Genomic DNA, 23,533 nt, shown 5'->3' on the forward strand with positions numbered 1-23,533 from the left:
ATAGTATTTAGTCAGATAAAATGTTCTTGTTCCCGTCTTGCTCTTGGTAGCCTGCCATTTCATTTTTAATCTGACAAATATGTTTGCTTTAATGTCACCAGCATTAAAGGGAAGTATCTACCAATGTAATATTAATACTAGCTAAAATCAAAGAGCCAAAGTCAAGAATTTTGTTTGATCAGTCAATAAAATTCAGTTCTCCATTAAACCTAAACTATTCCTGATCATGAGAAACTATTCTATTGGAATAATGACATTTTTGAGGCAGAAACAAAAAATAACTGGCTCTTCCAGCACAACTAAAGATAATCTCATAAGATTTCAGCAGTGGAAATGGACCTTTAGTGAAACTCCTGGCAGTGAGGGGGAAAGAATGAGCATATCGGGCACTGTCAGTTTTATTTTTGCTTATTTTGCAGGACCGGATGAGCAGATTGAATAAAAACATCCCACAGAATTTCAAGCAAAACAAAATCAATCCAACATGAGCACATGTCTTTTGTAAACAATATCTTGTCCAGGCATGCACATTAGAAAATAACAGCCCCTGTTCTTGCTTAATACACCAGTTAAAGCTAATAAGTAACATGTTGTTGACAGGTAGGGCTATGGTTTAACCCCTTTACAAGGTGACTAGACAGGTTTAACCTGTGTGACTGAAAAAAAAAGGGAGAGTGAGCTTGACTCAAACCGCCCATTTCAATGAGTGAATGCAGGGAGACTCTGGCCAGTCAGCTGAACATGGCGTGCATTTCACCTACCCCGGTGCCCCAGAATTTACAGTCTCAATTATCATTCCACCACAGCAGGAGCATGACAGCATATTCCCAGGAGTGCCAGGTCATTAGCCTTTCGCAGTGTTCCCTCACCTCTGAGGGAAACTTATACAAAAACTTACTGAAGGTTTTTGTACAAGAAAACACAAAAAAAAAACTACAGAGGCCAAGTTCAGCCTGTACACTAATCGTTATGTCAGAAATAATCTTACAATAAGTGTTTTACACGCCACAAGAGTAATTTCACAATGCAATGTGGCCCAATGGGACATTCTGGGGTCAAATTCCCATGCTCGATATTATAAAACACTACTTTTACATAACAGTGCATAAAACAACACATGCTGCAGTTATATGCTGCAAGTAATAAAGTTAACCTATGTTTCCAACAGTACATCAACTATCATGTGATGCTGTCCCTTCATTTATTAAGAGGGATTTTGTATTATTCAAGTTATTATTTTACGCTTTAGTTTGTCCAAATTTCATCCATCAGGGTGATGCTTTCACCCTGCATTCATAAAAACGTACTGTGCAAATGCGATGGACCCTTGAAAAGCTTTAGAATGAGAGAAAAGTTGCAGCATTTAACAGGCTTGATTCTGTTCCAGTTCATTACCCCGATCTGTGAGAAAGAACGCAGAGGGGGAGCCATTCTTCTCATGACCCCTGCATCCCTCCACGCCGCCAGGCTGCGGTACAGCTGCCCGAAGCAGCTCATCCCACATCCCCAACTCATCTCTAGTGTACTGACCCCATCCAGTGACAGAACAAAGGGCAAATTGCTCCTGCTATACCTCTCAGCTGACTCTAAACTCCCTCCTCTGCCCTCAATCGCCTCTCCGGAATCATAGCACCCACCAACCTCCCCCTCCTCCTATGTTTATCCAGTCTTTTCAGGGTCGCATTCCAACCATAGTCACCCTTTATCAGGGAGAGACAGCAAGCAAAGGCATTCCACACATTTCTCTCCACTATCCTGTATGCCTCCTCCCTTACAGCTTATTCTACGACTCTACTTTCCATTTTTTCCACCTTCTCACAAGCAGGCCATGTATACCTGGTGGTTTCACATTTCCGGTTGCACAGATTGAGTAGAGCAAAGTATTTCTCATTCACTATATGTGTCGCAGTGTTCTCAAAAGCTCCAATAAAAAAGAAATATCAAAAAAAAAAGTACATTTTAGTACATTTTTATCAATCACAGGCTAGATCAGAGTTATGACTGAATGAAAATTGCTTTTTTGTTGCTGTTGATTTAGCTTTCTATGTTTCAGGGTGCAGGTAGACACCTTGGCTACCAGGAAATCAGCGTCTCAAAACACAAATACATGCAAACACACATGTGATTTGCTGTATTTGTAAGGCTCATATTTTCAATGTTTAACAACTCAAGTCTCAGCTCAAACTGGAACCAAGAGTCGAGTCTGCTGATGTGTGCCATAGTCCAACGCACATGCTTGACACAGATAACTCAGTGACACACTTCAAACTGCGTCTCCAGAGACTGACAGAAGGACTAAAAATTTCTATTAACAGCTATTCTAGTTTGACAAGCGATGATCTATATTGAAAGCAGAAAGAGGAGGACGAATAAAGAACTCCCATTGGACATTTTTAGACCTTGGCCTTCCCTCATGGAGGTCAACATCTGTGGTAAGACAGGGCTGTTGATTTGAGGTAAAAACAGTATACATTAACATCTGTCACACCCACATGTTCATGAACCAGGTTTTTGCATCCTCAAGTTTCACACAGTTCCCGAAAATAATCCACGCTTCCTTGATGTAATGTTACTTTGCAACACTGCTGGGTGATAAAATACTTCACTATCAATTCTTTAGAGATCAATCTACAGTGAGATTAGCTGCTCTTGATAATCTTTGCAAGGATTACTCATCGACACAGTCTTGCCAAATCTTGGCAGAAATGGAATGTGACAGAAACCATTAAGGGAGGATTATATTCCAAGACTTCCCAAATGACAGCAGCCGTATCCTGTCAAAGCAGCAGCTTGTTTGAAAGAGGAAGAGGAACCACAAAATAAATAACACCAGGCTGCGAACAAAGACCAGTTTTAGAAACCTGCCTCAGAGACAAGAGTGTGGTTACAAACAGAGGAAGTAACACAGTGGTATGGTCTTTTAGGAAAGATGTGGAGGAGGAACAAGAAAAGAAACAGAAAAAGGGATGAGCTACAGAGCATCCTTTTCAGTGCAGTGTGTCCTGTTCAGAAAGCAGGTCAATGTTGGTCTTTATAGAACTGAGGCCATCCGTCCATCAGTCAGACTCCCTCTCATTCCTTTCCACTTCGCTGACTCTCCCTGAGTTACTGTAAAAAGCAGCAGAGTCCAGACAGCCTCCACCACTTTATTACCATGTACAGTCAAACCCTCCTGCTCCCACTGAAGAGAAAACCCATGAACCAGCTGTGCCATGTTGACATTGACATTTATAATAATAGAAGACCAACAAAGTCAATAACATAGTATTTCTCTCAACTGTATTTCCTGGCTTAGGCAGAGCCTTATGTGCTCATTCTCAGCTGCTCTCACCGTGCTGTGGATAATTGCTTTACACTGGTCAGTCTAGTTTGTTTGGCTTTGTACTGTAGATACACCCAACTGCGTGTATCTACGTTTTACCACTTCACCCCATTCACTGTTCAATGATCCACTGACATGGATGGGAAAGGTACTGAGTCAGTCAAAAATCATTACAAGCTCAGATGTCAACTCTTGTTTTCTCTCCTCCCTTTATTCTCCGAATGTGGGAAGGGTGGGGCAAAGAGACGAAAAGAGGAAATGACCAACTGAGAAAACTATTTTGCCATTTGTGGAACTTGTGTGAAAATCTTGGAGGAGGAGGGAATGTGGCATTTCTTTGAGCACATGCAGCGTGGTTCTGAGGAGTGAGAAGTAAATTAAGCCTGTGCTGAAAAATAGCAGCACTGCATGACAGATCTACATCACTTTCCACATTAGTTTTCACATTCCTGCTAGAACCAGGATCCAATTTCTCTTTGAAATGAAAGCTGGCCAGTGCCATCTAGAACTGGAGAGCACCCTAAGCCCACAGCACACCACCTTCACCAGCGACTCCTTAACATTTACTCTCTGATGTGGCGCACAGCTCTGTCTGATGAACACACGAACACCGCTTCACCACCAGTCATGCTCGAAAAATGTTGCAACGTCAGTAACCACACATCCAACTATGAAGTTTCGAGGATAAAACATGTCCAGCTGTACAGTGCTGGCCTATGCAGCCAAAGATGTTATCATAAGAAATGTTTTTATCTTTAACGATGAATAAGTAATAAACCCAAAGTGAAACTTAAAAAAAATGTAAATTGCTGTTATAAACATTTTATTGCCAGTGAATTATACGTATTCAACTTTTGTTATATTGCCATTGAAGAAAACATATTGCGATAACTAATGGGAACTGTTACCCAAACCAGTACAACGAAGAGAAATCCATTATGTGTAAAACTATGTTTATTTAAGTAAAACGACAAGGATGCTAAAGAACTGGCATAGGTGCTGGGTCAACACATTCCATTCAAACTGCTATGCAATTACATCACTGACTTGATTGGTTACTGTTTAAAACTGGGCAGATTGATGTACAGCACCAGTTTGCTTACACTGAAACACTCTGACAGTATTGATTGATAGATACATGGTTACGTAAGCCAGTGGGAGAATGCAATGGAGTTTCTGTTTGTCATGTCAGCAGAATTTGTCTGGCATATCTCTTTTCTTAGCAGAGCCAATGAATAAAATCAGCCACCTCATCTTATGATCTCCTCCAGCGTTATAATACTATTAATCCTATCAGAAGTCAGTCCCCACTGTCTTTATACCAGCAGATTAATATGTCACTTTATTTTTTTGTTTTATCACTTGTTATCACCACCTGGGACACTCCCTGTCCCAGGTTACTGTGATCATAGAAAAGCTATCTTGTTTTAACAACCATCTACTCAAATAATGTGCTCACAACTGAGGCATAATTGAGCCTCATGATAGAGGCCAATAACCGATGTCTGGTGGACTGGACTGATACTGCAAACATGTCCAATAGGAGGCAGGAGGTAGAACTGACAGCAAGATTCAAAGTTCACAGTACAGAGGGTGTGAAGTCTCTGTGGTAGTCATGTTGCACACGGTCAGACATATTAACCACTTGTCTGCCGTCCCCCCACAGGTGTGACACTCACACACACCGACACACCCATCTGTGGGCGAAGTCTACTTCTGACATGTGCAGTAAGTCAACTGTACTACAACCAGCACCACATTGCATTGATTCCATTTAATGTTGTGCCTCTCATGACTTCACTTCCTTTACTTTAATTTACCATAATTAGCATAATACTTCACAGCAGCTTCGATAAAAAAAATAAATTAAGAAGAATAACTTTGTTTTTTCCACAAAGTCGTGTAAGAAAGAGGACAATCCAGTACTGAGTTTCACGCAACTTAATGGGAAGCTACATCGATAAACTGGCACACAGGACAGTGCTACCTCATTATCTATACCACAAACAAAAAGCAAGCAATTTATCTACAGTCTCACTAGCAATCATTATACATTATACATGGTTTTGATCTGTTCTCCAAGATCAGAAAATGGACAGGGTCAGAGTGCAACCATTTCCTTGTATTGTCTCAGCCTGATTGTATTGAAATCTTGCAGGTGTGTTTGTGTGCTGTAAGGGGAAGGATGGAGGAAAGGATGGGGTGTGGCAAAAAACACAAGGAGAGGAAGAGACACGGAGCTAAGAAGGAAATGAAGGAGAACCAACAGAGAACAAATCAGTGAAAAAAGGTTCTAATGAGAAGAATGGGGAGAGAGAAAAAATGTAAACGGAAATAAAGTTGCACAGTGAAAGGAAATAGAAAACCCACAGCAGAGACTGGTGCAGATTCATCTCTAGCACAAACACTTCAACCAGTCTGACTAAGGCAACTTAATTATGCTGTGCATGTCAGCCACAAGAAGTACATTTCAACAAAACCTAAACAGACAGGATATTCAAGAAAACATATCCATTTAAATTGTCTATTGAAAGACATGAATTAAAGGCTAATATTTGTGATATATGGCAGGGCGTAAAGAGCACATTCAGTTATGTGTGCAGATACTGTTTGATCATCATCCTTTTGAAATCCTGACACTGACAATGAGCTACACAATAACTACATACTGAGGAGTTGCATGATCAGCTCTGCCACAGCTGATGAAGAGTTTCATCCATCTCCAGTTTGGCTGGAATGTTTAGTCTGTGTGAATAAAACTCAGCTGACTATGTAGGAAACATGCATGACACTTGGCATTACTGCCCCATCAATTGACAAATATAAGAAGGCACAAGTATGTGCTCAGAAAATACATCTCACAGGCTCCTCTTTAGCACTTTAACCACGGTAACATGTTTTGGCTTTGGCTTAAACTGAGCATGTGGTTTGATTGTTTTATTTCTAATTATTCACATTTAAAAAGCTTTAACCAGACATTACTTGGCAAATTTATCAAACAAAATACACAGTTAATGAATCAGCAAAAAATCTTTACTCAACTTTGAATCCTTTCAACTCCAGCTGAGACAAAGCCACTTCTTAACGTTTCCAAGTTGCGTTAGCAATTATGTTTTCTTAGTCTGGCAGCCTGAGGTAAAGGGGATTTTTGCATGCACAAATGCAGTTAGGTTGCACAAACAGCAGATAAAAGATTCAAGGCACCTTATGTTTGTTAAAAGATCCTTAATAACAGAAGACAGCTGTGGGTTGGAGTGTACCAAACAGTGTCATGCTGCTCTCTCATCTGCAACAAAAGCAGGGCATCTTCAAGTAATGTGGGACAAGTGTCCTTTCAATAATATGCAAACATCCACAAGGCTTGTTCTTCTAGACAGCGTTGTTTTTGCTCAGCCTCACACACTGGTTCCCCTGTTTAAAATGTTTTCATTTTGTCTCTACTGCAGTACATAACTCTCCTGGGAGGCCTCATATGAGGACATTGCTGATACATGAACGATGGAATGTAACAATCTCTGCAGGGGGGGCTCTATAACTTCACTGAAACAGGCAATCAGTCCAGCAAACTGGCCCCCAGAGAGGCTATTACACAATCCATTGCTGAGACTTAATTCAACCAAATGACTCAAATGGAATAACAGGATATGACATACTACATGTCACCAATTGTGTCCCTTTTTAAGGCTAGATTGAGAGATTTGTCTTTGTAAAGAATGTAGATAAAGAGATTCACACATGCTTCATTAGATTGTTCTCCCCCACACATACACAATTTATATCCTGCCCATGTATCAAAAAGTTTTTAGTTATGTGGTAAGCTCACACTGTGATTTAATGGCTTCTTGGCAGAAAACAGATGTGTGACTCCGATTACAATACGTCCGAGCAAAAAAAAGGTGCTGCTCTCACTTTATCTGAGACCACTAACACTTAAGTGCAACGAGAAGCAGGTTTGGGTGGAGAAATGCCAACGTTGTGAGTGCTAGAATTCACAGTCTAACATGAGGTAAAGTTCATGAGAATACTGCTAATGCTGAGCCACACAGCTTGTACTCGACCTCAGGAGGGTGTGCAAGCATACCAGACTACCACAGTGCAAACACTATGATGTACAATATAACAGAGTGCATTCAAATTGTACTGACAGGAACACAACACCTACATGGCACAAACACCATGACACTGCAAAGATAGGGGGAATGAGAACGTGACACTTGGCTAATGTGATTTAAGTCTGGGATTGTAAAAAGCCATGTCTGACATTGGTCTGAATCAATCAGTATGTTTTATATTGCACAGAGGGGAAAGGATTTAAAAAAAATACATGTCTACATATTATTCTGACTGAAATCGTACTAAATCAAATTTCTCAGTTTGACAAACACACCCAGAAAACGACTGGGAGTCAAGCTACTACTGCTTATGTCCCTTCAGTCGGACTTGAGCTCGCCTGCGCAACAATTCCCACCTGCAGCTAATAACCAAAATGACTAAAAGACGCTGCAACACAGAAGAATAAGACAGAAGAGGTTTAGGGGCCACATTTAAAAATAAATAAATGAAGTATTCACATGTGGCACCAATTGTCTTCTGCATTTAAAACTATATCACCTTAATAGAACAGAATATTTTCAAGTTAATGGATGATAAATGCTCCTTGATATTCTCACAACTAGCCTCAAGCTAAACTGAAAACAGTCTTATTCGAACAAGCTGGAAGTGGAGCAGTGCTTGTATAATGGAACAAGGACAGCAGTCCAACTGAAAGGCATAGTGACTTTGCATGGAAACTACTTCAAAAGTGTGTTGTTATGAAATGTGCACTTGTATTAGCCTGATCATGTATGTACTGACAGTGTATTATTTTCATATTAGATAAGTGCAAATATTAATGAATGAAAGGAATAACCTCAAATCATTTTTACTTTCAAAAGTTTCCCTAAAAACCTTAACCTTAACTCAAACTGTCCTTAACTTTTAAGACTGGATGATTACAGGGAGTTGTGAGGAGGACGATTTGAGACATTTGGCAAAATAAATAAAGCATAAACTCAACTTAGCTGGATGTTAATATACCCCATAAAATATCTTAAGCTGTGGAAAACTCATGCTGCCAAGTTAATGTTCATCACAGCGCACCACATTCCCAAGTAGAAGGCAAACCTGGTAATTTTGAGCTGGCATCCCCCAAAGCATTTCACCAGCCATTCAGGATAAAAAAAAATCTGATAAAATAACCAAAGCTCAGCCACTTCTGTGACTTTGTCCTGTTTCAAACGGTTATCAGACAGGGTTTTTTTTACACCTTGCAAGACGGAAAGACCATTAATCTCTCTTCTGTACTATTAAAACAATGTATTTTTGCATAACTGCGATTATTATTGCAAGAATTGTAAACAAAAAAATCTAAAAATATGATTGCACTGGCGACTAGTGTTTTTTTGTCCACCGGTGAACTAGTGACGTCATGCAGGCAAGACAGACACATTGCTGGCCACACACGTCGACTGCGTTCCCCGCAACAAGCCGAGAAGTTCAACCGCAAACTAATAATACGCTCCCCGGTGTCCGGGTAGTCCAGGACCCCCCTTATCTATTCACACTTCCATGGCACTGGAGCCCAAACTCTTCCCCGGCCTGCTACGGCAACTCATTCAAGCGAATCACTTCCTGCCTCCGAACTTAAAGCCTTTAGCTTCTAACCGGCTGCTACAGCATTGAATGCTTTCATGTTGGTACAGATTACTCACGTGCCTCTGTTCTGAGACTGAAAACTAACGGACACGTTAAGGCGAAAAAGCCCGGGTTAAATCTGCCCGCGCGGCAGCGACTAGCAACCGAGCTGCTTCCTGGTTCACTGCACTTGCTTGAAGTGACGGACTGACAGACTGAATGAAAGAGTGCGCAAAGAGAGAGAAAGAGGACGCAGGGTGTAAAAATGAGGAGTGTTACCTGCTTGTAGGGTGCAGGACGCCGTACAGAGGGTGGCTAACAACAACCGAGTGGCTCAGTCAGCGTCACCGGGAGTCAAACTTCTTTTCCTGTCGACAGCAGCTTCGCAGAGAGTTCGGGCTAAACTACAGCACTCGCTTCCTCCCACTCTTTCTGTGCAACACTCACTCACCCTTTCTGTCTTTTTTTTTTTTTTCTCACCCTCCTTCTTCTGCCCTCCCTCTTCCACTGCCTGCTCACTGGCTCGGGTAATTTTCACTCAGTACGTAGACAGCCGGCGCCGGGGTGCGGTCCAGGACGAGGCGGACCCGGGTCTTCATGTATCCGCCTCTCTAACTAATGGCTGCCGCGCTTTCATAAGCGACAGCGTGTGGACCAATCACGATAGGGCTCACATTGACGCATGACAGCCACTGGGCGGGGCTAGCAGCGCAGGGCAAAAGACGTAACTTGAAAGAGTGGAGAACGGAGGGCGAGAGAGAGGATACAGACAGAGCTGTGTTTAATGGAAGAGGTATGTGCATACTAAGGATTTTTATGACCATATAAGTACCAGACACTCTCTGGATGTGGACTGCATCATCCAGGGTCTCCCCCCCATGTGTCAACAGGATCTAGTCTGACCACTGTCGACTTAAAAACAAGTTGCCAGATCTCAGCTAAATCCACCTCTGTCAATCCACAATGCCACTTCCACCACTGCTGTGTTTGTGTTACATCAAATATCCTTATTGTAAAGAGATTATGAAAGAAGAGAGATAACTGTCAAACTTTTGTCAGTCCTAACCTGGAATAAAGATCAAATATTCATATCATCCTGTCATCACAGTTGATGTGCTCTGACTGGTCAAATAAAACCCTATTAAATCCAGATTTTACATCTCTTTTATTAGTGGGAATGTGTGACTCTGTGACCTGTGGAGGGCAGCATTACACGTCTCAGTTATGCAGCCTGTCGTAAATTATTATTGGAAGAAGAAGTGTTATTTTTGGGCTGGGACATTTTAGCACTCAGATAATCACAGCTAATTGATTGTGGAAACTTTCAATATATCAGCATAATCGTAAATTGAAAAAAGGGTAATATTACTTTAAAATAACCTACCTCGCCAACATGCAGTAATTTCGCTGAGCCTGCATCTTTCCAGTCAATGACTCATCTTTTAAAATGACTAAACTATGTAACCATACCAATATGGAATCATGATTATTTTGGTCAGGAAATCATCTTCATCCCGTGCCAACAGCCCCGTCCTTGTATGCTTTCTTTCCAAACAGGGGTCAGAGGTTATCAATAAGAGTAGGACCAATAAGGGTTTAGTCTGACACTTTAGCAGGTTGGAGTTTGGCCTGTAGGACCTTGAACTGCTCAACAGTTTTAAACATTAACAATCATGTTCCTGTTTAACATAAATATCTCCATTCCAGTGTCCTCTGCTTCAATTTAAGGAATTGTATGTAGTTTTATAATCTGCACCAAAAAAAACAACAACAGAGAAACAAACAAGAATGTTTTTATGCTGAAGTTTAACTGGACAAATCCACACGTCCTGTCAGTGCAGAATTCTGCAATGATGTCAGTGAACCAGTGCACTACCCAGATTTAAAGTGTGAGCAAGATTTAGCAAGATTAAAACGATAAGAATGAGATTAAGTAGTGCACTGGAGTTGTTTGATTTACAGTTGTTCCCATCACTCAGGCAGGTTAGCCGAGGTTCATGATCGCACATGTTGACACAACCTGGGAACCGCCGCAGGTGATGATCTAATTATGTGAGTGCCTTCAAATCCAACAGGACATTTATTTGGCTCTTCAAAGAGACCTCACTTGTAGATATTAACAGCACACCAAGAAGAAGACAAGTGGATATGTGGCATTAATATATTTTTATGTCAATTATGTCAAAAATAGTAACATTTTATAGGGTGAATAAAATGAGGAATCATAGATGATTGTGGTGGTATTGGTAGGAAAGAGGATGGGGTGGTGTGAGTAAACAGAGACATAAAGCATGAAATAATGGAATTGTACAATATGAACCTGTTTACTTCATACTGTGACCCGAGACCAGTTTGTAGAGTGTAGATGAAGGCGCAGAGCCAACAAACATGCCACAACCAGCAGCGAGACATTAGCAATGGAAAACAGAAAAATCACTTTCTCAGCGTGAAACACAAATTCAAAAAAGCAAAACAAAACAAAAACAAGCAGCTTTGATCAGCATGAACTGAGGCTGAAAGATAATAGAGCAGTGATTCCAACAAGGGGGCACATGTGCCCCTGGGGGCAGGCTATTTCTGCAGTTTCCATGGGATGATGATGATGGACTGTAGTGTAGCTCGGCTAAAGTAGGGAAAGTATTTGAAAAAGTCTGGTTTGGATGAAACATAAATATTTACATGTTGAATTGGATGCTCGTGAGTGTGTAAAAGCTTAAAATATCATGTGATATGTGATAGCTAAAGGAAGGCGTGGTTTAAATAGGCGGCTAAAGCAAAGTAATACAAGTAGTAAAACAGTCAATGTTACACTTGTGTCTGGTTAATGAACCAGACAAAAGAAATGGGCCATGGTTGGTGTAGTAGTTAGCACAAATTGAACACTCTCAATTGACCGTGCAGGTGACCTGTGCAGGCCTATGTCAGCTTGGATTGGCTCCAGCGGCCCCCGCGATCCTCATGTGGAGGATCAAACAGTAGAAGATGAATGAATGAATGAATAATCATGCATTATATATCAATACTTGCCAGGAATGTTGCAATGAAAGGCTTTCATTGGTCTTCATGTGGTAATAACATTTAAAACTGTACATAACTGTACATAATAGTCAGCCAAAGGTAATGCATACATCTGCAATAGTTAAAACAGCTGCCAGTGACATTAGCATTCCACTCCCTCCATCACCTCGTGAACATGAACATGTTTGGTGAGGGGTCATTTATTCACCAACAAACCTCACATGTTTTGTCTTCTTCATTTTTGGCAGCAAGGTAAATTCCAGTGTCATTACTGATGCAACACGAAGATGCCATGAATGTTTTTAGTGAACCTTACTGAAAGAGGTTTGGACTGCTAGTTTCATTTTATCAGCAAACGTCTCACTCACATCTAGACCGTAGTACTATGCAACGACTGCAACATGTTCACTGACCTTCATATTGTTTTCTTTTTCCTTTTCTAACATCACATACCTGCCAATTTGAGTGTGAAAGAGGCTAGAGAGAGCAATATCACTGAGCAAACACGCTTAATCGATGACAGCTGTTGGGATACAAAGCTGTCGAACATGTCTTTTAACTCAAGTAATCAAAATCAAAAAAGGTGAACAAGTCATTGATAAATGGTTGAAAGTCTGAGTTCAATGACACAAATATATTGTATTCAGTAGCGTTAAATAAGATCTCGTTCCAAATGAGGTCAAATGAGCACATTACAAATGTCGTGAACACAGTTTTTCTGGGCATGTGTCGGGAGAAAGCGGTGCAAAGGAAGGAAGGTTGAGGGTAATTCTATAATTCAGACAAGCAAACATCGTGACCCCTTTTCTGCTTTATCTTCCTTTCTTCACTCAGGAGCTGATGCCAGATAAGAGGCAGGAATACGAAACAGATGATGCTTCAGTGAGACCTGCTGAGAACACTGGTGACATCCACAACGTGTTCAGCACGGCGCACAAACACAACTCGGACATTATGAAGGGGCCCTAAGTCGCGGCTGACGTTCATTTATAAACATACAAAAGTCACATTTTCTGTAGAACGTGTGATTTATGTTTGCCATGTGCCATTATGTTTGGAATGTGCTGTGTGTTTTCCTATGTGTTTAGCAGCTGGGCATAACATGGACGGAGAACAAGACACGTTTGACATCCTGCATAGCTGCTTGGAAAAATCAATAAATCTCACACACACACTCCGAGTCTGTGTTGGATGGGAAATATCTGAAATTTCAGCTGAGAGGTCAAAGATCACCATGTCGCCCATTACTTGAGCAGGACCAGATGCCGGGAGAGGAGAGAGGGACCAAGTGGAGGAGAAGTGAGAGCCAGTGAGAGAGACACATGGATATATAAATAAACAATTTAAGTTATAAAAAAAGAAGAAGAAAAAAGAAATGACATGGAGATCACATATAAAAAAATGGTCTTGATCCTTAAACAGTACAAAGTAGTTACACAACAAATGGCACAAGACACTAAACAAACAGTTCTCTGCAGAGAAAGTAGTGAAGGACAAAAATGCAGGCATAAATGACCAAATATGGAGACTTCTGACCTCACTCTCTCGCTCTCTCTCTACCTCTCGCTTTCGTTTCCCTGTGACCTAGTCTCTCTCTCTTTCCTTCAGTTGGTCGTAATAGCAGCAGGGTGTGTCTGAAAAAAGGGACCCATTCAGTGACGGCACATTTAAAGTGGAGCACGTTAACTCGCCGATCACTCTCACTGTGCAATTACGTGAATGAGAGCAATTGTGAATTCACACGTGCGTGTGTGTGTGCGTGGCCTTTCACGCTCGATGTGTCATGTATGAACATGCAGGTACATATAAACATACTGTGCCTCAGATCTGTGTCAGATCAGAGACTCAGCACACACACACACACACACACGCATGACATTATCTGTCAACTTGTGTTTTGTTCATCACCTTCCGTGTGCACAACACCCTCCACTCCCTTTGCACTTGGCCCTCTTGCTCCAGCTCTGTCTCCTGACATGACAGTGCCTGCTTGTGTTTGTGTTGGTACCAAATATGACAGAACCACAAAGAAACATTTGGCCCGACCTCAGCTTTTAAAATAATGCAGTAATGAGCGAGTGGCTGTTTATTCTTTAGCTTCTCTCCAGCGCTGCTCCCAGTGCCTCCGTCCTCCGCCTTGCCACAGTAATGAGTACACAGGAAGAAGTGATAAGACACATGTTGACTCACAAAAACAAAGGAATGTGGACTTAAGGGGAAACTACGTTAAGCCTTCCTGCCTTTTGTTCAGAGGTCTTGCTGCGTCTTTGTCACCGGTGCACACTTTAGGTCAATATTGAGCATTACTGTAAGCCATGTGTTGGTCGCATGAGAACAAGATGAAGCGCTGTAAACATCAGTGGCTACTTTGTCTGTTTGGGGTTATAAGTATTTGTCTGGAACTGCGCGGAGAGCTAACAAGGTGGAGGGCTGCATGTGTTTCAAATACAAATACGGCAAAGTATTTACTGTAAACACGGAATTCTCTTAGGCAGTGCCAGGTCTGGGTGTTGGGTCCTGAGTCTCTCACAGAAACTTCAAAACAACCTTCTCCAAACATGCACCGTGAAGGCCCTCGGCTCTGCGGCAATCAATTTCAAACAAACACACAGCAAATATACACAGGTTTTTGAGAGAGCAGGACAAACTGGGGCAGAACCAGCAGAGGTTTTCTGTCTCTCAGCGCCGTTTGTTCAGCAGCAGCAGCAGCAGCAGCAGCAGCCGCCTCTGGCTTCCCCTGTCTTTTTTTTTGCCTTATATGGTCACAAGAGTGGTTGAGTAAGGGAGAGAGATGGCGGGAGCAAGGGTGGAGGTGTGGTCTATTGTTTTTTTCAGCGGAAGAGGTGTAGGGTTACACGTGGTGTTCTTGAACCTTTGGAGCTTGTTGACATTTCACCGGTCACCTCTTTTCCTCAGTGTGAAAGCAGACAAAGAGGATGAGCAGACAACATGGGGAGGTGTGTGTGTGTGGGTGTGTGTGTAAGGAGGGAGGAGGAGAGGGGAGGGGAGGGGGGGTCAGATTGAGTCATGAGTGCAAACCCTGATGTCTGCAAAACCAGTCAGTCATTAATAAGAGGCACACAAACAGACTGAAGAGGTCGAACGTGTGGTTAAAATGTCAGCTCGTTCACAGAGGTGATGTGATGCAGCCCCAGACACGTATCAACTATGCAGGAATGCCTTTCATCCAGCACACACAACAACAGCGTCTGTATATCTGAATCACCTGCTGATGTAATGCGAGTGGAATTCCTTTCTATTTAAATAATAACAACGTTACCAGGTTTCTGCCTCTGAGGAGCCGAGACCACTAAACATGCAGATGGAACATGTCAAGTCATGTGTGCGGGTAACAAATCAGCCTAAACGCCTTTGTCATGAATCTGTCAACTGTGTGCCATGTGATAACGTGCCAGGATGAGGATGGGAGGGCAGACGGCAGCGTTAATGTGTTGCTGTTTTTTTAAGAAGAGTGGGATGACGACAGCGTAGCTGCAGGTGCTCGCCTGTCTCCTTCAGCCCCGTTTGACCTCATTTTGTTCCTCTCAAGTGTTTCCAGCGGGCAATGACACAGAAATGTCTTAATCCTACTCCGCACAAACAGGTGGAGGAGTCTTCACATGCAAAGTATTTGTGCAGGTGCACTTCCTGGTAAAACAGGTGAAACGCTGCTTAGAGCCTGATTACTTCTGGCTTCTGTGAATCATTTCACTTCCTTGTTGCACAGTGCAGTGTAGCCAACTACTCAGTGTTGTAATGAAGTACAAATACATTGTTACTGTACTTCAGTACTAAACTCACATATCTGTACTTTACTTTGTTATTTACTACATTTCCTCTTGGTATTATGGTCTGTATTTATATAGAGCTTCTCTAGTCTTGATGACCTGCTTTACACTACAGTTTTCACCCATTCACATGCTGCAACATGGAGTTAAGTGTCTTGCTCAAGGACACATATAGACTAACAGAGCCAGGAATTGAACCCACAACCTTCCAGTTAAAGGACAACTCCTACCACTGATCTCAATCCATACTCCTCACTTTAATGCTTTTACTTCTAAACCTTAAGTGCATTTTATATCATTAAATTACAAGTACAATAAGTGGCATATACATGAAAACTTTAAGCACTTGTATCCCTTACTAGGTACTTCATACAAGACCTCATACTCCACTGTTGCTTCAAAGAAGTGATAAAAATTTGTTTTATCAGCTTTACTATAATAATTAGAACCAATTTCCCACCAAGTGTGACTACATGTCACACTAAAGTCCATCCGTACATGTATATTTTATTCCTTGTGTATTCGACTGTGAATTCTATGCTTTTACCCTTAACATTTGTACTTGTATTACTGCGTGAACAGCCAACCTGCGTCTGTCCTACTACTTCGTAACGATAAATGTCTGCTGTGAAAAACATCTATCACACCAGGTGTATCCAACACATGCTTTAGCAGCTCATTGCTAGTTTGCTAATCTATAAAAAAACCACAACTTATACAACTTATAACACAACAAACAATACTGTTTGTATGTTGGTTTGACTTGAACATGGTGTTCAGAAGTTCAGACACCAGCAGCAGAATTTGAAATAGGGCAGTCAGTTGTGGGTCACACAGTCTGTCTGGCTATGGCTTGTGTGTGAAGCACAATTCTGTTATGGGAGAAACGTGATTTGGCAGAGTGCGATTAGTCAGGTATGAGAGTCAAGAAGACGTACAGTTGATGAAAGACAAGATGGCTGCCACTGTTGATTTAAGGGGACGACAGAAGGGAGGTGACTTGGAGAGAGACGCAGTAAGTGGAGGGTGGTGTGGAAGCCTCTCCGTCACACTGATGAGAGGGTTGCGACAACATGAGTAATAGCCACATGTTCAGATACAAGGCGTAGATTTGGGGAACATATAACAGCCACATAATAAAATGAGGAATAACTGAGAGCTGACCTCTTCCCCCAAATCCCATGTGCCTGCTTCTAGTGCTGTCAAAACAGCTGAGACTGGGAAAGTACATGGATTTCACAGAAATATTGCATCAAGCTAGTTGGGATCTTTTTTTCAGCCACAAACAAAAAAAAACTCCACAAACACAGAACATGACATTTAACTCCTTTATTACATCACTTGTTCAGTAATAAGACTAAATCAAACTCATTCCTGCTTGACTTGAGGTTCACGGTCAGGACCCAAAGATACACATGCTCTCTATCTTTCTCTCTCTCACAGACACACATACATACATACATAAAGACATCTTCCTTTCTCACATTATCAGGCATAATGGAGGTGTAAAATTACCATTTGTGGCCTTGCAATGGTTAAGAAATGCCACCCTCTTGTGGATAAAAGCAGCAAGTACAGGTAACACTGTCCCAAACCTCAATGAATAAATTTGGGTTTTAAGTTAAATCCTTTCCCCATTAAAACTATAAACATTTATCACCCATGTCGTATAGTAGCAAGTGTGTTACAGCATTGGTTTTCTTCCATTCTACAGACTTTTACAGCAAACTGTCACACAGCAGTACGGCAGCTCCGAATGGAGCTGTCACATTACTGAAGAGAAACGGGGCTGCTCCAAAAGGGAGCACAGCGTGAACTGAGAGGTTAATGGCGGCACACACCCAGCACTAGACAAAGGAAACACAAGAGACACGGAGACAGAGAAGTGATGCACAGCTGAAGCAGTGTGTCTAGGGATGGGTGTGAGCATTTGAAAGTCTGCCAACTGGGATTGCGGCAAGGATTTAATTATTGTTAGAGGTTGCTAAACAGGCTCAAGATGGCGGCTTTTGTATGCTAGATTCATACAAAAAAACGCACCAGTGTGGTGTGAGTAGCAGGGTTGGAAAACCATTGTTTTCATTGTCCAATGACTTTGCTGACAAATGAGTCCAGCTCGTCATCATCTTTGATCCCCACAAAATGGTCGACGACATCACCTCCCCGCATGGCGATGACAGTCGGGACGGCAGATACCTGGGGATGGACGAAATCATAGTTTAAATAAATAGTTTGAAAGCATGAGATTAATCTATCAATACAGAGTTCAGTGAAATGAAGCATCCTGCTTTGACTGCATATGCCACAGTGACAAAGTAAAAAGAAATCATTAATGGCATCTAAAAATAGGTGCTGTGTATTAACCTTAAGGTTTACATAACGAAATCCTACAACAAAAGCACTTTGACTCTCACCCCATACTCGATAGCCAAGTCCGTGTGATCGTCTATGTCAACTTTTGCCATGGCAACGCGGCCTTTCTGTTTTGCAACAGCTTTCTCCAACCTTGGTCCAAGGATCTTACAGGGACCACACCACCTAAAAAAAACACACACAGCCACGGTCAAAGCATTTATTCTTCAAAACATCACAGTATTCAGTTTGACCAGTATGACAATAATATTGCATAAAACTATTTTAGTAACATGGTGGCATATTATGTCAAGCAAGAGCCTTACATATATTACATTCTGTATTAAAAGGATTACACTACATAAATGAAAACCAGCCCACCAGCCACGTTTCTTTATTTTATCACAATAAAGAAATTAATTGTAATAAGAGTCAATTTATGCCAATACACATCTCTAAAATGTTATCCACTGGACCTTCAAATGTAGTCTTGAGTCTGAAAGCAGCTCTTACCTTATTTTGCTGCTGTTGTTATGTTCACTCTTTCAATACATTTTACTTGACTATTAGTGTTGTACTTACAGTACGTGCCTCATTCTAATGTCCTGATGACACACAAGTTATAACTGGTTTTGGAGCAGCAGCCATCAGGTGTTTGCTATTATCCTTTTAAACTAATCACTTCATTATTTCTGCACGTAATGGCATTATTGAGTGAGTGTGGGTACAGTGAAATTGTCACTTAGTAAACAAAGTTTCCCTTTCTCACTCTCACTCTGACGAGTCAAACGTATCCTGTCAAAAAGCGTATAAAAAGCCTATAATAAAACAATACAACAGATTATAAAGAGCCAGACGTAATTTACTACTTCTCACAGCTTTAAAATCGTGAACAGCAGAAGTTTTACACAAAGGTAAACACAGTTTAGGATGGCAGCTGTAAAACTGGTTGAGTGGCTGAAACAGTCACGACCTTTGAGCTCAACAGTTTTAACCTTTTAAATGCTGCTGTGTTGGTGATTTTTCAGACACCTGTGAAACTATGTCACTCAGTTACTCAAAGATAGTGGTTAAAAAACTTATCTCAGTCCAAAAAAGTAGAAATAGATCCACATATCAAGTGAGATACACCTGACATCAGAATGCACTTGAAATAGTACTTGCAGGAAAAAGAAAATCAAGACCCTATGGAGATGATAATCCTATTGTAAGACACAGGATATCCTGTTGCTGTACCTCACATGGTGGTTCCCATGTGTACATGTGTTAGTATTTTTAACAGCGAGACATACACACACACTGTATGCAACACATGCCGCCATTTAAAGAGACAAGACAGCTGTTCAAGAAGGGCTTTTTCCAAGGTCAGAGGATGAAAACCTGAACTACAGTCCAACATTAACTGTTCAAGCTGATGTCGCAGTATCTTTTGGACTAAAGTTGTCTAGCCTAGAACCCAACTCCTCCCACAGAACAGTCTGGACACAAAGACGACCATAATTAAAACTTTTAAAAAATAAATAATAGCAGGGTGAAAGATTAAGACCTCAAATAACTACGTTTAAACAAGCCCTTACTGGGCCTTTTCACAAAGGCCTGCATGTCTTTAACATTTATCTTCTGTACAGATAAAAATCATTGTGATTTATATTTGTTTAATATTTACAAAACAGAGAGATCTGTGTCTTTCGCATTACTTTATGCCATATAGAGGGTTTTGAGAAGCGCAATCAACTTGCCAATTAACCAAATGATCATTCAACAGGTGGTGTGGAGACACATGGCTGTGAAGTAATTAATAGCCTTCAGTGTTTTGAAAAAATATAGAACTCAAAAATGTAAGAGATAAAAACTGCATAATTAATTGATAACAAAATAATGTTAATTTGTTTTGAGCAGTGTACAATAATGTTCTTTGTTTTCAAATTCAAAAAGTAGATGGAACTCACTGAGCATGGAAGTCGATTAGCACAGGCAGTTCGTTGTTGATGACCCTCTCTGTGAAGTCTTCATGGTCCTGAACATTGAAGGAGACTGTGCGGCTGAAGGTGTGAGGAAGGGAGCGAGGCAGAGAGCGTGACGGTGAGAGGAAGAAGACCCGGCTTTGAGCAGACTGAAGGGAGGTGGAAAAAGAAGAAGAAGCTATGGTGGCCGTGGACGTTGGGAGACAGCGGATATCTTTTGTAGACAGTGTCCAAATTCTACGTATTAGGAGTCTGTGAGCCATCTGTAGAGAAGACATGAGGAAACAGAAGGTCAGTGATGAATTAAGTGCTACATGTAACATTAAAATGTTTTATTAAAGCTGCTCAGTCACGTCGTCTTCTGGCTCGTCAGTTGCTGCCAACAGCATTCCCCTTCCTCCTCTCTAAATCACCTCATGAACACATTTCATGATGGGAGGCATTTATTTACTGTTAAGCAGTGGCCTAACCTCACAAGCAGAGAAAACCGCCTCCTCTTTTTGGAGTTCTAGCTGATCCCGATTGGATCTAGATTTGCTGCCAGAGCTCTGAGACTGAAGCCGCTTTCACACTAACACGAGTGGGATTTGTGAACCTGCTAAAAAAAGGTCATTAACATAACATAAAAATTCTGTTTTTCTAATGTTATATAAATGTACTGACTGACACTAGTTGCCATTAAGTGAACTACAGTTAGTACCCTGTTGCTTGTGTGTGTTAAGGACCCTGCAGACCAGAGAACTGCAACAATTTAAGTTAATGTCAGGCACATTTACCCACAGCAATGATGCCCTAACTGAACCTACATTCACTTTAACATATGCAGAAATCACTCATTTCCTGAATGACAGACTGCTGCAACTAACGATTATTTTTTCAATTAATCAAGTACTTGTTTGGTCGATAAAAAGTAAAGAAAAATGTTGATTGGTGTTTCCCAAACCAGGAAATTATTATGTTCTGAAAACCACGTTTTCAGTTTTAATGATGTCTTTGTCAAATGGAGCAATATTCACATGTAATAAGCAGAAAGCTTCTTCTAACTAAGCAAATATTTGTTGAGGCAAAGCAATCAGGACCAACCGTAAACGTCGTATTCTTCAGACTTTCCAGGAAGAATTGTCCTTCTATAAATATATGCACATCTACCGTGTATATACACAATATATTCACAGCTATTCTGTACAATATACTTCTCCCCTTATGGAATTTCTTCAAATACATGACACAAAATTGCACTAAAATAGATAAACATAACACTAAAAATAAAACCACAGGCTGGTGTAGGCAACTGAAAATGTCAGAGAGGGTTTCATTTTTAAGTTACTTGCTACATGCTAAAATAATCTTTTAAAAATAGTATATGTAAACTGCACAACATTATATACCATATTATACATATTGATTTATTTAAAATTCTTTCCAGTTTGACAGTGATAGAGGTCACAGCAGAGGGAGTGCACAACACTGTGTCCCATACAGGAACACTTATGTAAGGTCTGCATGTTTACAGCCTCTCTCCCTATATACACTGTCAGTGTGCTATGGGTGGGTGTTTTTTTCCAATATGATTTACATTCACTTAGCAGAGGCAAAACAAGCTCAAAAGAAGTTTAACAAGATTCTCATAGTCAACACAGTTACACACCTTTAAAAAGCCACCATAAACTGCGGTCGGTCTTATCTGATTTAAAGTAAAACAAGTTTAATCCACTTAAAACCCTGCATGGATTTACAAATGGGAATGACTAGTCACTTAAGTCATTCAAAGCAAAACATTTTCATTTTTACTTTGTTGGTTGCAAATATTTCCTGGTCAACTTGAATGTGATATTATAGCATCTTAATTTAGAGGATTCAGAGTATGTTCACCTTTTTTTGAAAGACAAAACTATTTAACAATGCTTTCATTACTTGACATGTTAATCAGCCACAGCATGAAAAAAAGAATCCTAATAATCCTGGGTTTTTCTAGGATTATCCGTCTCTGTTAAGTGGGCTGTGGTGCAACAAAAACACAGGGAGAGAATCTTCTTCGTTACTCACACTTTAAACCTCGGTCTCAGAACTTCTACAGCGGTTCATCACCTCATCCCCTTTCCACCATATCACTGGCTGACTCCACCCATCTCAACCACTGCAACCCTAACACTAGTGAACAAGGTGTGTTATATATATATATATATATATATATATATATATATATATATATATATATATATATATATATATATATATATATATATATCATAGTTCCTGATCTTAAACAGAATAAAACCTTTATCATGAAGTAGACAATTACCTGAACAATTTCACTTGTTTGAATTGGCCAGAAACATTTATGCATTCATGTCTACAGCTTTACAGCCACTATGACACCATGTGGCCCATATATAAACATGTACATTTTGTTGAAATAAACCATGAATTACATTCAGTGGTCTTAATGTTTACTCAACCCATAATGATACAATTATCAAGGTATGAAGATAGAAAAAGTAACTCAACCAACAAAAGTAGTTTAAAACTACATTAATGATAAGCTGAATGGGGTCTTTGTGAAACGGACCACAGATATTCACTGGTGAACCTCGACATTAAAGCTGAATAGTGGTTTAAATAAGAGCATGAAGAATGAATGAACCAACATATTCATCGGTTACATCCACTTACAGGTTTACATGATGTGGCTGATTGGTTTGCTCATGGAAATTGGTAAATAAGTCTTAAATGTCATAATAATACATATGCTGCTTTAATAGAGCTGAGTTTACAGTTACAGTCATCCAACTTTTAGTTTGATCGGAGCATACAAGTTAACATTTATTATACATATTGTTATAATTAAGAACAAATATAGTACAAAATCAAACAGAGGGTGATTGGTTGATGCCAAATTTTAGATGCAGTCCATAACCATTAGCTGTACTGTATGATACAATATTTTGTAATAGATATAATATATGTTTGGCCTTTTTCCTTTTTTTCTCCTCCATCTGATCATATATTGCCATTCAATATTAACAAATGATACATAAAATTGCTCCACTGAATTGAACAACACTCATGTTCTCTGCATTTGGTACCTGCACTGTGGTGCACTTACACACTCTGAATATATATTGAATCAATTAAATGTTAAACAAATTGAACAGATCAGTGTGTTCTATGCTACAACTATCATTCATTTATTATTCGAAGTTATATCGACATCTGCTGTGATATGAGAGGTCAGAACATTATGTTTATTTCACTACAGACGCGACAAAACAAAATCTGCAGTTGGGGGCAGGGAAAAACGGAAATATACACTGCGTATCGTATTGGTTATCGACCCAAGCACTCCCGATATATCAGCAAAAACTCCCATATTGTGTATCCTTAACACTACATGGCAATTATAATCTCAAATCCAC

At 40.5% G+C, this 23,533-nt stretch overlaps 2 protein-coding genes across 3 annotated transcripts in view; both read right to left on the reverse strand.

Moving 5' to 3' along the window:
* LOC122785104 (myosin-9-like) overlaps positions 1-9,511 on the reverse strand; it is a 29,179-nt gene extending 19,668 nt beyond the window's left edge. For both annotated transcript variants that reach the window (XM_044050735.1, XM_044050734.1), the window contains exon 1: positions 9,275-9,511. The gene's annotated coding sequence lies outside the window, so the exon portion shown is untranslated. The remainder of the gene's footprint in view (positions 1-9,274) is intronic.
* Positions 9,512-17,115: 7,604 nt separating this feature from the next.
* Positions 17,116-20,410, reverse strand: txn2 (thioredoxin 2). Its single transcript, XM_044050738.1, has 3 exons — positions 20,103-20,410; positions 18,216-18,339; positions 17,116-17,997 (listed from the first exon to the last, which is right to left on the reverse strand). The coding sequence occupies exons 1-3, from the start codon at positions 20,393-20,395 to the stop codon at positions 17,881-17,883; spliced, it is 534 nt and encodes a 177-aa protein (XP_043906673.1). The 5' UTR covers positions 20,396-20,410; the 3' UTR covers positions 17,116-17,880.
* Positions 20,411-23,533: the final 3,123 nt, after the last annotated feature.

Source organism: Solea senegalensis, linkage group LG19 (genome assembly GCF_019176455.1).
Source record: "Solea senegalensis isolate Sse05_10M linkage group LG19, IFAPA_SoseM_1, whole genome shotgun sequence".
In the NCBI taxonomy this organism is placed as follows: domain Eukaryota; kingdom Metazoa; phylum Chordata; class Actinopteri; order Pleuronectiformes; family Soleidae; genus Solea; species Solea senegalensis.